Here is a 12,574-nt window from a genome sequence, read left to right on the forward strand (position 1 = left end):
TTGGCACAGCACTCATGAAGAAGTTTGGGTGGCGGGCAGATTTGCGGGACCCCGATCTGGAGGTAGTGGTGCTTGTCTGCCAGATGGCCTGTTGCTCCTTCTAGAATTGCCCCTGGTATCTTTTGTTTTGTTCCCCACTCCCTTTGCACTCAGGACCATGGCCTTTCCCCTGTTTGTTTGTCTTTCTGCCGCTGAGTATAACTAGAAATCATCTGGTAGTGCTGAGTAAAGCTTTTTGGTAGGCACTATGTGTCTGCTTTCCAGAACACTTAAATAGCAGAGTGGCCAGCATGGACCTGTACGTCAGGGGAAGGATCCATGCAGGAGATGTCTCAGGATCTGACATGTTTACAAACTACTGGAGTCTGACTCTGTTGAAAATGGAGATCCCCTGAGCCATGGGGCAGCTCCCTTAGCCTCTCTGTGTAAGAGAGGAGAGCGAGCAGCAAGGTTGAGTTCTCAAGGAACTCGACTTGAGCATGCCGTTTATGGCAGAGCCTCCTCCTAGACCCTGTCCCTGAGAAGCCGCTTGCTGTAGACGTGCTTTGTGGTGCAAGGTGTCTGCAGACCTTGGAAAGGACTCCTTGCTCTTGACGAGCCGTTTCTCCATCCCTGCACTTGCCGTGTGGAAGCTGCTCTCCGCACTGACGCTGGGAGATCTGAGGCATTCTGCAAAAGCTCTGAGTTCATCCACTAGCTCTGGTTTCCCCAGGCCATGCATTAAGTATGGCTTTCTTGAGCCTCAAATGGGGGTCCTGTTCTCATCCAGATTTTTGCTCTGAAACCCTTCAAGTGCTGAGGACTGTGATTTTTGAACAGGATCATGTTTCTCATTGGGCTTCCTGGGGAGGAATTGCAATCATGCACAACCTGTTGAGGAACTCAGTCTTTTGTTGGGATGCTCTCTATGGGACAGGTGAATTGCTTTAAGTTGCTATATTTCTGGAAGGATTACCCACATTTGCCTTCCATCCAAAATGCGGCTTAGTTGCACTCATATTTTTGTTTGGTTTATATTTTAAAAAAAGGAGGGGAGTATATGGATAGCTAAGTGCTAGTATACAGTGAATAATCTTCTCCTGCTTAGAGTAAATGATTTTAGAATTAAAAATACCCATTCAACATTACAAAAATTGGTTCCCTTAAAGATTCAAGTGCTTGCTGATGGATTCTTGGCTGACAAAATTCCCCTCCCAGCTTGCTTAAATATTAAATCCTCTTCAAAGTGGCATTCAGCTTATCTAGTGTGATTTCTTCCAATTAATCATAATCGTCTAAAGCGTGTATTTTTGTTGTTAAAAATTAGGATCAGAAGTTCGTGGAAACATCTTCTGTGTCTGGTTTAAGTGAGTTAAAGCTATTGTCATGTCAGGTTGGGAGTTTATAATGTAATTTTTTTCCCTCTTTCAGATCTTCATACATGTTAATGATACTCACTTTGTGGCGGGGATTCCTCTTTTCAGGTAGGCGTTCTCCTCACTGGATTTGTCTGGGCAGTATCAGAACAGGCATAATTTCTAAATTGTCTTGCTGTCCACTGTGAGTATTTATCTTCTGGTTTAATATGCACTGGACTGTCACATTAGTCTTGTGGTCTGTCTGGAGCTTATCTGAGAATGTAGGCCAGACTTTGCAATGAGTTATGGATAAAAGCAGACTGGTTTCTGTCTGTCTGTCTGCAGATCTGTCCAGTTCTTTTGTTCTGTCATATTACATGGGCTTTTCTGGGTGGTTGTACCATTATCTTACATTGATTTTTTTTTTTTTATTTTTATTTTTTTTTCTTCTGCAGGCTTCCGTTGGCAAACAGAGAGTATATCAAAACAGCAGGACTGCGGTCAACAATTGCGTGGGCCATGGCATCTCTGGCTGAAATCAGTGTAAGTGAACGTTCATGGCAAAGATGTCAAGGCCCAAACGAAGGGAGGGTTGCTGCTCGTCAGGGCTGGAGCTGGAAACTTTGCAGAAGTGTGGTGATTTCAGTGCTCCATGCACTACTGCATGTGAACAGGTTTTGCCTTATCTGTGGTCACAGTGGGCTGTCACCTGCTGTTCAACCAGATATCTGCTGTAATCCCAGGTCCTTCTCAGCAGAGGTGTTATTCCTTTTACAGATATATGTCTAAATGGCAAGGTATTTTCACTGTCCAGGCTTCAAACCTTGTTTGGGGTTGTTCTCCCAAGGGAAAACAGAAGGAAGAGTGATCTTTTCCACAGATTAAGTTAGTACTAATATCTGTCTGCGGTCCACTCATAATTTTTTCCCCTAAATGTCACCTCAAGGCTGGATGCATTGTCTTTAGTGAAACTATTAATGCTTTTTACTGTATTCTCTTACAAACAAGTTTGGCCGGGTAAGCCAGTGATTATTGTTACCTGCACCGGATTCAGTGGGGATATGTAGGTGATCTGCACATCCATGAGTAAGCTTTGTCCTGGGAGAGGAGTCTGTCTTGCTTGGGATGCAATAACCCCGTTATTTCTGTAGGCAGGTGCCTTTGTGCTGGATCCCATGTGTGGGCTAGGAACAATACTGCTGGAAGCTGCCAAAGAGTGGCCCGTGAGTATCCCAGTGGCAACAGACAGCACCTTTGCAAGATGGCTTGTAGTTGCATCAAGAATCTGTGCCAGAGTTCCACCAGACTCCATTACTGGAAAGCTGGAACCAAACTGATCTTCCTAGGCAGTTGCTAAAAGTGTTTTAGTACAAAGGTTCCACCACAGGAATGCGAAACCAAGTCCTACGTACTTGTGCAGGCGGGTGCTGGGAGCCCTGTATTTATACCGCAGGGTTTGTGTGAGGCAACCACGGACTTTTAAAACTGCCTGGGCTTATCCTGGGATCAGAGGTGTCAACATGACGGTACAGTCAGTTGTCGGCTTTAGAGGCAGCGTGGTTGTTTGTAGCTAGCTGGGATCTTGCTGTTAGGACGTACTCTCAGGATTTCTGTAAGTTACAAGTGTCCTGGGCAGACTGGAACATGAAAGGAGTGAAGACAGCACAGACTTGCCCCGTTCTTCTGTCCCCTGGGTCCACGTATTGCTCTGTGTAATGGTAGTAGATCTCTCAGCAAGGGGTTTGTCTTGGAGGAGCTGTGCAACAAGGCAGTTCTGAGAAGGGTTTATAAAATAAACAGACCTGATTGTCAACAAAATGACTTTTCTCTCTTTCTCTGAACAGGAGGCCTGTTACTGGGGTGCTGATATAAGTGATTCACAGTTAGAGGGTGCAGATGTGAATATTAGGACTGCAGGCTTGATGGATAAGATTCAGTTATTTAAAGCTTCTGTGAAAGGTATGTCTGTAGGCTTTCCAAGCGAGACGTATTTGAAATTTTTTGTGGTTCTGGGATTATACAGGTGATGTAGGTTCTCTTGAGGCGATAGGTAGTAGAGCTAACTCTCAACAAATAGCTGAGTAGTGACTCTGTAGTGCTAGTGAATGAATAATTATTTGTTCTCCACCCCGTGACCCTGGGAACTTTGGCAAGAATAAACTCAGCAGAAGACAATGAAAATAATAATTGTCAGACATGGGCAGTAATTGTCTGTCTTAATGGTAAATTTGTGAATACCACAAAGGGTACATACTATGTGAGAGTTCTTTGTATCTTATGGGAAGACAGCAAGGACAAATCCAGATAAAACGTGGCTTGTAACTTAAATTTACCAGACGAGTAATAGTGGGGACTCATTAAGCTAATTCAGCTAAGCTAGCTGAATTGTTGATGTTTTGCAGTAGGAGTATTTTAAATGACGAGGCCTTTCTCCTGGAAGAGGGAATGTGTTTACTCTCAGTTCATGAGCTAGTCTGTGGAGAAGATAACAATTTTATGACCTTATTCTGGACCTCAAAGCCTGAGTCTAAATTAGTCCTTTATGAAATTCATGACAGACAAAAGCTGGCTGTTTTTCCCTGCGTATGGGTGATGAGGTATGCGTACTTTTTTACCTTGTAGTATTTATTTCTTACCAGAATGGTAAGAAATGTTATTTCTTTTTTATAAAAGCTGGTTGAGCTTGGCTTCTAGGATAATGGAAGGTACTTACTGAACAAGTAATTGGTGTCTTTGTCACTGGTCAGAAGCTGTTCTTTCTGCATGTCTTGAGAGGGACTGTAGGTAACTTGTCCTTCCATTTGTAGATAAAATTGTTATAAAATTGTTGTGCTGCAAGTGTTGATCCAAGGATGGTCCAAGAAAGATCTCTAGCCAGTTCTGGAAAGGCTGGCATAGAATCGACAGCAGGGTTTAGGTGAGAAGGGACTGCTGGAGGTCTTTCGTCCTGTCATCTGCTGGGAGTGGGGCTAACCCCAAAGTTGGGTCAGGTTGCTCGGGGCCTTGTCCAGTCGAGTTCTGAGCATCCTGAGGGATGGAGAATCAATATAGTCTCATCCTTTCACATGCTGGCTACACTCTGGCCAGCACAGCCTGGCCTTCATCACCACATGGGTGCAGTGCTGTGTCATGGTCAAGAGGACGGACTATTCCCAGAGTGCAGAAACTCTGGGGAGATACTTCAGAGACACTAGCTCCCACAGAACCCAAGTGATTCTGGCTGTAACCAGTTTCCTGGGGAGAGAAAATGGGGATGGAGAGGGATTTAGCATGTGGTTCCTTGCCATTCATACATGTGCATCTGAACATCTGCGCTAAGTGCCTGCAAGCTTAGCTCTTCTTTTGCATTTTGCTTGTAAAGATGTACTGTGTGTGGAGAAGCAGCAGTCAGTGTGGCACCATGCAGTCCCCCATTGGAGAGTCTTGCTACTGGAGCAAACGTATCACTGGTAACAGGGAATCTGCAGGCTAGACCACGCTGTCGTACATTTGTCTCTTCCCAGTCTGCATTGGGTCGGTAGTGCCGCTTGTGAGGAAAGATACAGAAGGAGCTATGAATATGGGCGCATAATCTGCGCAAGAGCTGGCAGACGGTTCTGTAAGGTGAACGGGGGCATAGCTGCTGTTCATTTTTCAGATAGTCAGATGTAAAGACCTGCCTTTATTCTGCAGCATTGCCGTTGCCTTCAGAAAGCTTTGACGCTGTGATTTCGGATATTCCGTTTGGGAAGAAGTTCAAGATCACAAAAGACCCACAGCTCCTACCAGATATTCTCCAGGAGATGGAGAGGTACGTGTGGCCTTTGACATGCTTGGGGTTTGGTGTAAATGTCATGATGGTTTGCGATCCTAAGTGTTCAGTCAGCTTCAGGTTTGCTTAGTTCCAAACACTCTCCAGCTCTGTAGTCTGATCCCATGCAGGCTGTGAAAGTCTGAGTCGTTTACTTGTCTCTTAAGGCTGTTGTGTCTTGTCTTGCAAGCTGTGGAATTGCTTATGGCAGCACAGGCTGACAAGGAATGAGCTTGTTGTGTGAGCCACACTCACAAATATTCTTTACGAGGCATGATGGTGAAATATTTGTGAGCTGTGCTCACAAATGTTCTTTGCAAGGCAGAAAGGAGAAAGAGGAGAGGATGACCTAGACAAACTTAAAGCAGGCCAGGCAAATAAAGCAATAATCCTCTCTCAGTTGAGGTCTGCTTGTATAAAAATCATAGGCTTTCTTTTTGGGGTCACAACCAAGCTTTTACCAGCCTGCCTTGGCAAGAAGGATTTCAGACCAGAAAATGGTGGTATGCGTTTTCCTTTCTGTTAGCATATACTGGCATATCCAGCTAGACACCTGGTCTGCTTCTAGATGCCTCCTTTCATCTCTCACCCTGTCATTTTGTGGCAGAGTTGAGCCAAGCTAATAGTGGGCTCCTTCTAAGGGGCAGTTCAAACTAACTGCTCCTTTATTTCATTTCTGGGCTGAAAACAAGCCCTTTCTATAGGATTGGTGTTCGGCAGGTGTTGGTCTCACTCACCCAATGCAGGAATGTGGTCGCAAAATGGTGAAGAACGTGAGGTAGCTCCACAGGGTAGCAGGGCAATCTTACGTCAGCTTGTGCTGGCCATCCCTCCCTTTGGCCGTGCTTGTCTTCTGGTCTTATTTGCTCTGTTGGGCCATCCTAAGCAAAATATTTCTTTGGGAAGGTGATGGTGAGGAGGAGACTATGACCATGAGAGCTCCACCAGCACGACTGTTCAATCCACTTGCTGTGAACAGAGCCAGGACAGTCTTTTTTTTCCCTTCTTTCAAAGCCAAATATAACATCTGCTCACGTACTGGGAAAAATGGATTGCAAACAATGGTTAATTTTCTTCTGCTTACTGAGTTTGAAAGCTGTTAAGGATCAGTGGAACAGAGAACGGACAGATCTTTTAAAGTTTCCAAAGGGAAAGGGCAGCTTCAGAATTGCCTTACCAACCTGAGAAGCTCTTGCTGCCCTGAGAAGCTGTTCCTTTGTAGACTGGTGGGGGCTCAAGCGACCCAAAACCAGGGTTTGAAGGTGATACTGCCTTCAATCCTTGGAAGAACACTAAGAGGCAAAAAACTGAGGCCCTCTTCTCTGCTAGCCAATGGAAAGAACTCCTGAGGTCAGAAATGTTTGGGAGTCACGACAGGGCCCAGTTCTCCCATTTAGGAAGAGGCAGGAAGATGGGGAATTTAAATTCCATTTGGAGATGTAGGTTACTGAGTTGAGCCATGACCCTTAACATGCTTAGGTGTTTTATCAAATGCAGCTGGTATCTGCAGTGTCAGCAATGTTGAGTTCTGCACAGACGAATGAATGCCAGGCAGGATGAACACCTAACCTTTGTTTTTCCTGCAATTGCCAGAGTACTTCGTGTTGGAGGGACTATTGTATTGCTGCTAAGCCAAGATCTCCATAAGCACATGGATGGCATTACCAAGTGTGCTGAAAATGACTCTCCTTATGCCATTTCCAATGGCACAAGTGAAACCATCACTGCAAAAGCCCTGAACGTCCATGGGAATTCTTCCTCCTTGGTGAATGGTGTTGAAGAATCCTTTCTCAGCAGCAGACAGACACGTTTTGGGTCTCTGGTGCCAGATGGCGTCTATGGAGTTAGTCTTGGAAAGACAGATGCTTTCATACACAAATACAGGAAGATCTCTGCTGCTGGGGATCGGTAGCTTTCTTGCGCTGTGCCTAAGTGAACTTGAATCCTGATACACTTGAAAAGCAGCATGGCAGTGATCCAGTGGAACTCTGCTGATCCGAATGAACCCTGTGCCATTTGTTAGCTCACCTCACTTTCTTTGGATTTCCTAAGGCACTGCTTTCGTCTCTCTGGTTTTTAGGAGAGATGGAAGATGCCTACTAGTGTTTCGGATGTTTTTACTGTGAAACACTGTAATGAGACAAGACTCCTCAAATCCTTGTTTAGGGAAAGCCTCTCAGTATCAGGAGGAGTTTCTTTGGGAGAGAAAGACTTCATTTGCAGAACTGCAAAAACAAGTGTGGTAATATTAAATGTAAATGGATTTTCACCTTCAGCAGTATTTTTAGGAAGCACGTCTAATCTGAAGAAGCCTCCAGCTCCTTTTGAGGGCTGGATGTGTGCTTTACCTTGCAGTTTTGCATTTTATTTTAAAGCAAAGATAAAAGACAGATCCAAACCACAAATCAGCAGTGGGCTTAAAGGCTGCGTGGTTTACAATCCTAGGCACTTCAGTATGAAATTGTCCTTAAAACTTAACTCAGCACTACTAGTCTTAAGCAAGGAAGACCCCAACAATTCTTTTCCTCCTTATTTCCCCATAATGTTCAATTTTGAGTTCTCAGACAATTTTACACATCAACACCAGTTATGTCAGAATATTTCTCAGAACTGCATCTGTATCAATGCAAAAAACAACTTCCTAAAGATCTGCAAATCTGAGAGACATTTTACTGAAACTGATTTAAAAGAGCCAAAAAGCCCAAAGCGATGCAGTCTTTGAGGGCCACAGAGTGATGAACTCCGATAAAGTACATCCCAATTAATCATCTCCTAGGGGTTCCTGGGTAATTCCTCATTTTTCCCTTGTTTTCCTGTGCTGAAGAGCCACACTGCATGTTCCCACACGGGAAAGGCTGCCTGTGCGTGGCCGGACTACACCTGATGGGGACAGCCCTACCTGATGGGGACAACCAGAGTTGTGTGGTTTGCTGGGTATCCAAGTGAGTGCGTTAACAAGAAATAAACACTCCATGTTACAGAGAACAGAATGGCTCACTCCCATGGACACCAGACTTAAAAAAAAAAAGGCCAGATGGCTTGGGAAATGTCATTATTTTAGGTCATTTATGTTACCTTGGCACATCCAATCTCCCCTGAGACGATGGAAGCGGTTGGCCCTGCAGTTTGACTGCCCTTGTCTTGGGATGCATCTCCATCTGCGAGAGGTTTCTCATCCCTGCTCTTTGCCGGTGGCTCGCACATCCCAGCTCACCCTGGCCACTGGCTGCCCCTGTGCCCACTGCTGTGGCCAGCTCACGTGGGTGGGGGGCAAGCTGACTTCTGCCCAGAGAAAGGGGCTGAGAGGCTGCCCAGCTGGACGGGCACAGGTCTTCCTTGCTGCCTGCAGGTGCGAGCCTGTGCCGCTCACCACCGCCCAGGGACTTGCCCTGCGTGCTCAGCGGGTGTAGGGACAGCTCTGCCCAAAATGCCGCAGGGCTGCCCCTGAAAACCTCCCGTGGGGCTCCCGGCAGCCCCCAAGTCACCGGGCCGGGCACACCTGTGCCATTCCAGCTGTCCTCACCTGCCAGCAGGAAGGAGGAAGAGCAGGAAGCAGGGAAGGGAAGGAGGAAGAGAGAGGGGGAGGGAAGGAGGCTGCATTCGGCCGGCAAAGCAGCCGGAAGAGTGTGAGAGGCTCGCAATGTCCTCGGCGACTTCCACCGCCTCTTTGCCCCGCGGCCTGGCCGTCCTGACGACCTTCCCAGATGTGCTCTTCATTCCTGAAATCGTGAGTGCCGGCTTTTCCCTGGGGGAGGGCAGGTGCTGCTGGTGGGGCACCCGGCACCCATCACACCGCGGTGTTGGAGGGGTGCAGCTTGACACAAATCGCGTGGTTCAGGGGCCAGGCCGGGTCCCTGAGCCCCAAGGGTCTGGGGCAGCCCCTGATGCCTCACTCGCCCTCCAAGGGGGGCAATGAGCCCTGAGCTGAGGCTCTGATGCCCTCCTTTAGTCTGCAGGGGGTTTTGTGGTGCCTCTGAAAACCGTCTGCAATTGCCCACTTAACACAGTTAAAGGGGTTGCAGGTGGGTTTCAACTAGGCTGCCCAATTGAGCCAATTATTAATTAATTGGAAGATGAGTTTAGCAGCTGATGCAGGCAGAGGATAAACTGCTTGCTGAAAGCAGGGGGTGATGGCTCACGGCAGCCAAGAGCCCGGACTGCTGAAGCTCGGCTGCCGTGTTCTGAGCCAGAGGTGCGGAGTGCTGGACCTGGGTGCGTGGGCAGTGGTGGGTGAGCAAACTCCTTGTAACTTCTTCCCATATTGTAATTTCATTGAGCAGGAGAAGATTGTAATCTTAATGGGTCTGGCACAGGTGATTGAAAGCAGTTGCTGTGGGCGCTGATTAAAAGATGGAAAGTTTCAACTCGAACCTTTCTCCTGTCTCCTCTGCCCCCACCCGTGAAGCCCGCTCTTCTCACAACAGTTTGGGAGGCTTTTTCCAACACCCGAGCACTTTCATCCAGCATTGAGGGGTTTGGCTGAGTGTTGTAGGATGGCATTCAGATTATTTCATGCTAAAACCAACTTTTTGCCACCTGGGACCAAATTCTTTCCTGACACCCAGCTCGGTTCACACTCTGGGATTTACAGCATTTAATTCCTTCTCCTAGTGACAAGGAAGGAGGAGCTGGGTTAAGGCAGGCATTACGGATGGGTCGAGAAAGGCTTTGGCTTCAGCTCCTCCAAATACGCTCTGGGGTCTTGGTCTCTGTGCCCGGGCCCTGAGAGCGAGCGGCAGGTCTGCCGTGGCCGCGGGAAGGAGGGTGCGAAGTCCCCGTGGAGGTTCTGGCTGGGCGGACACTTGCCGCCCACCCGGGTTGTGTCAGTCCTGGCGCTGAGCGTCCTCTTGGCCTCCGCGTGATTGCGGTACCGGTTGTGCCTCAAACTGTTGGTAATTACTGTCTCCAGGGGACTTGGCAAGGCAGCTTCCTTCAGGAGGCAAAAGTAAGTACGTACCCTATCCTTTGGTTTGGGTAAGATCTGGGAATGTGCATCCTCGAGGCCCAGGGACCACCCCGGAAAGAGGAATGCTGCGTACCTGGATTTCTCCATCTCGGAGGTGTAGGTGTAGTATGGAGGCTGTGTTACCTCCGCTGTGTACAAAGCAGGCGGCTGCCTTGAATCACAGCATTCAGAAGGATAAAGAGTTTCTTAATCCCTAGTGGAATCTGAGGTTTCCTGCAGTGGGTTAATGTGGTAATCACAAACAAAAAAACCATTTGGCATTTCAAATGCTAAGACAGTTGTGAAAATGCTAGCCAGTCCTGCCTGCAGCTCAGATGATTGCCGCATCTGGATGTGCTGATTAAGATTACCATTTTTATTCTGTGAGGCTGGGTTTAATTCTTGTAATCTGTTTTATTTGAAGAGCTTTCTGCATATATGGATAGCCAGACCTATGTGGAAAAGCTGAAACAAGCTGAAAACTGTTAAGTTTGCTTTGTAAAAGGCTATTTAAAAGATAAGTTTTTCTTAGAGTGCTGTCCCCAACCTGCTGTGGGTTGTTACTTAAAGCCTCTTGACCCTTTCCTCACTTGTATGACTCTGCACCATAAAACCGCAGCCCGTAATCAAACCATGCCAAACGTAACTTGGCTGAGTGCGCAATCGCATCCTGCAGAAAGGAGAGGTGGGCAGTGGTAAGAAATGAGAAGTGATACTTGCTCCCCCAGCCTCGTATCTCACCCCAGCTGTGTTGGATTTTAATGGAGCAACAGTCAGGTTTTCTCCAGGACCTTTAGCTGCGATGGGCTCGTGGTGTCACCACGTGAGTTATTACAGGGACCGGAGTAGCGTTCAAGCGTCAGACTGCGGTTGTCACGAGAGGCACCACAACAGCAGCGCTGTGGAAGAGCTGTTTTCACTCGGATATTTGCAAGGTCTCAACCACATCATTGATTTAATATGTTGATTTGCATAATAATAGAACTAATGAGCTTTCCTACAGGTGTGAGGTGGCACAGGTGATGTAACATTTTCTGAGTATCATAAATCAGAAACTTTTTTTCTACTTTAAAATGTCTCCAAGGAAATGGAAATGCCACGATTTGTATGAGCTGGCGCTTGGATGCTGGCAAAGGCTGGCCTGGGGTACGCTGGCCATCAGGATGATCTCGGAGTCAGCGAAGCTCTCGTACCTCTGGGGTTTCACCTGCAAAGCCAAGGCTGGGCGGTGGTGAGAGAGAGGTCCCCACAGCAGCAGAGTGAGTTCAGCTGAGGAGCTCTTCCTCGATGGATGCTGCACAGGCTAAACTTTGCACAGGCTCGGGAAACCACTGGGCTGAGTTGTAGCAGAGAAAAGCTGCTGAGTGCATTTTAGTGCAAAGCCACCACGCACAGCTTGGACAGTCCGCAGCACTGGACACCGTGCTCTCGTCCTCTTGTGTAGCAATCTGCTGGTGGAGAAGGATGGAGCTTAGCTACAGCTGTCCTTGTGTTCCCCACCCCACCAGAAAACCCATAGCGAGCTCCCAGGGCTGGCTGAGAAGAAGGAGGTCCCCCCGGCTACTGGACCAGCAGCCGGTACCTTGCACAGCTCCGGTGTAACCAGCGAAGGGTGGCCGAAATAGCTGGAGCAGCAACACAAGCCCCCCTTCCCAGGAGGGGCTGGGAACCCCAACCTGATTTCCCCTGCCTCGGAGAGTAAAATTGTCCGTGTTACATCTCGTCAACCTATTCCTGCTCCTTTCAGGGTGACATTTGCACGCGGCCTTCGTTAAGGCCATGTCTGTGGCCTTCCTGAGGCCACATCTCCGCGCTGTTTGTGCCGGAGGGCCGGGTTTGACACCGCTCCTTTCAGGGATCTGCCGTACCGGGTGTGAAGCAAAGATACCTGTCTGAAATAAACCTCCGTTTATTGAAACCAGCCTTCGACAATGTCTGAGCCAGCCTCCTGTGCGCGCTGGTGTGGGGAAGGCGTGAATGGCGGTGGCACCGGGAGGCAGGGCTACAGCGAGGCTTTTTGGGGTTTTTTGGGTCAAGGTCAGCGGCAGATGCTCCCAGCCAAATACCCAGTTTCAAGTGGAGGCTGGGAAGAACTCAAAGGCATCCCTGGGCTATTGCCATGGGCAGTGCCAGTGTCAGAGGTGTGCACGGCTTTTCGCTCTGTTCTGGCTAAGCCCATTTATCCCCTGCTCGCCCTCTCTCCCACTTTCACTTGCAGATCTTCGGGGGCCTTGTCTGGATCCTGGTGGCATCCTCGAGAGTCCCGTCCCCCATCCTGCAAGGCTGGGTGATGTTTGTCTCCGTGTTCTGCTTTGTGCTCTCCACCACCCTCCTGTGCCTCTACATCTGCGGGGTGCACGGGGGCAGCGGCGCCTGGGTCACCTTGGTAAGTGGCGGTGACAAACCGCAGGGCCCCTTCCCACCCTCCCGTCACCGGTAGACCAGTTGTCTCCTTGGCTGCTACTGGACTCCCCGACGCCGGCTGGGGGCGCTTCCGCGGGG

At 48.4% G+C, this 12,574-nt stretch overlaps 2 protein-coding genes across 4 annotated transcripts in view; both read left to right on the plus strand.

Annotated features, from left to right (window-relative positions):
• Positions 1–7,096, plus strand: part of THUMPD2 (THUMP domain containing 2) — a gene marked incomplete at its 5' end in the record, with an annotated part of 10,283 nt that extends 3,187 nt beyond the window's left edge. The window contains 7 exons of the mRNA XM_009699146.1: positions 10–62; positions 1,411–1,463; positions 1,793–1,880; positions 2,489–2,560; positions 3,182–3,296; positions 5,010–5,127; positions 6,721–7,096. Of these exons, the coding sequence (XP_009697448.1) occupies positions 10–62; positions 1,411–1,463; positions 1,793–1,880; positions 2,489–2,560; positions 3,182–3,296; positions 5,010–5,127; positions 6,721–7,039 (818 nt within the window). The remainder of the gene's footprint in view (positions 1–9; positions 63–1,410; positions 1,464–1,792; positions 1,881–2,488; positions 2,561–3,181; positions 3,297–5,009; positions 5,128–6,720) is intronic.
• Positions 7,097–8,767: 1,671 nt separating this feature from the next.
• MAL (mal, T-cell differentiation protein) overlaps positions 8,768–12,574 on the plus strand; it is a 4,350-nt gene continuing 543 nt past the window's right edge. For 2 of the 3 annotated variants that reach the window (XM_009699143.1, XM_009699144.1), the window contains exons 1-2: positions 8,768–8,854; positions 12,291–12,458. In XM_009699143.1, the coding sequence (XP_009697445.1) occupies positions 8,768–8,854; positions 12,291–12,458 (255 nt within the window). The remainder of the gene's footprint in view (positions 8,855–12,290; positions 12,459–12,574) is intronic. The other variant, XM_009699145.1, reaches the window with a different exon arrangement.

Source organism: Cariama cristata, unplaced genomic scaffold (genome assembly GCF_000690535.1).
Source record: "Cariama cristata isolate BGI_N322 unplaced genomic scaffold, ASM69053v1 scaffold20004, whole genome shotgun sequence".
In the NCBI taxonomy this organism is placed as follows: domain Eukaryota; kingdom Metazoa; phylum Chordata; class Aves; order Cariamiformes; family Cariamidae; genus Cariama; species Cariama cristata.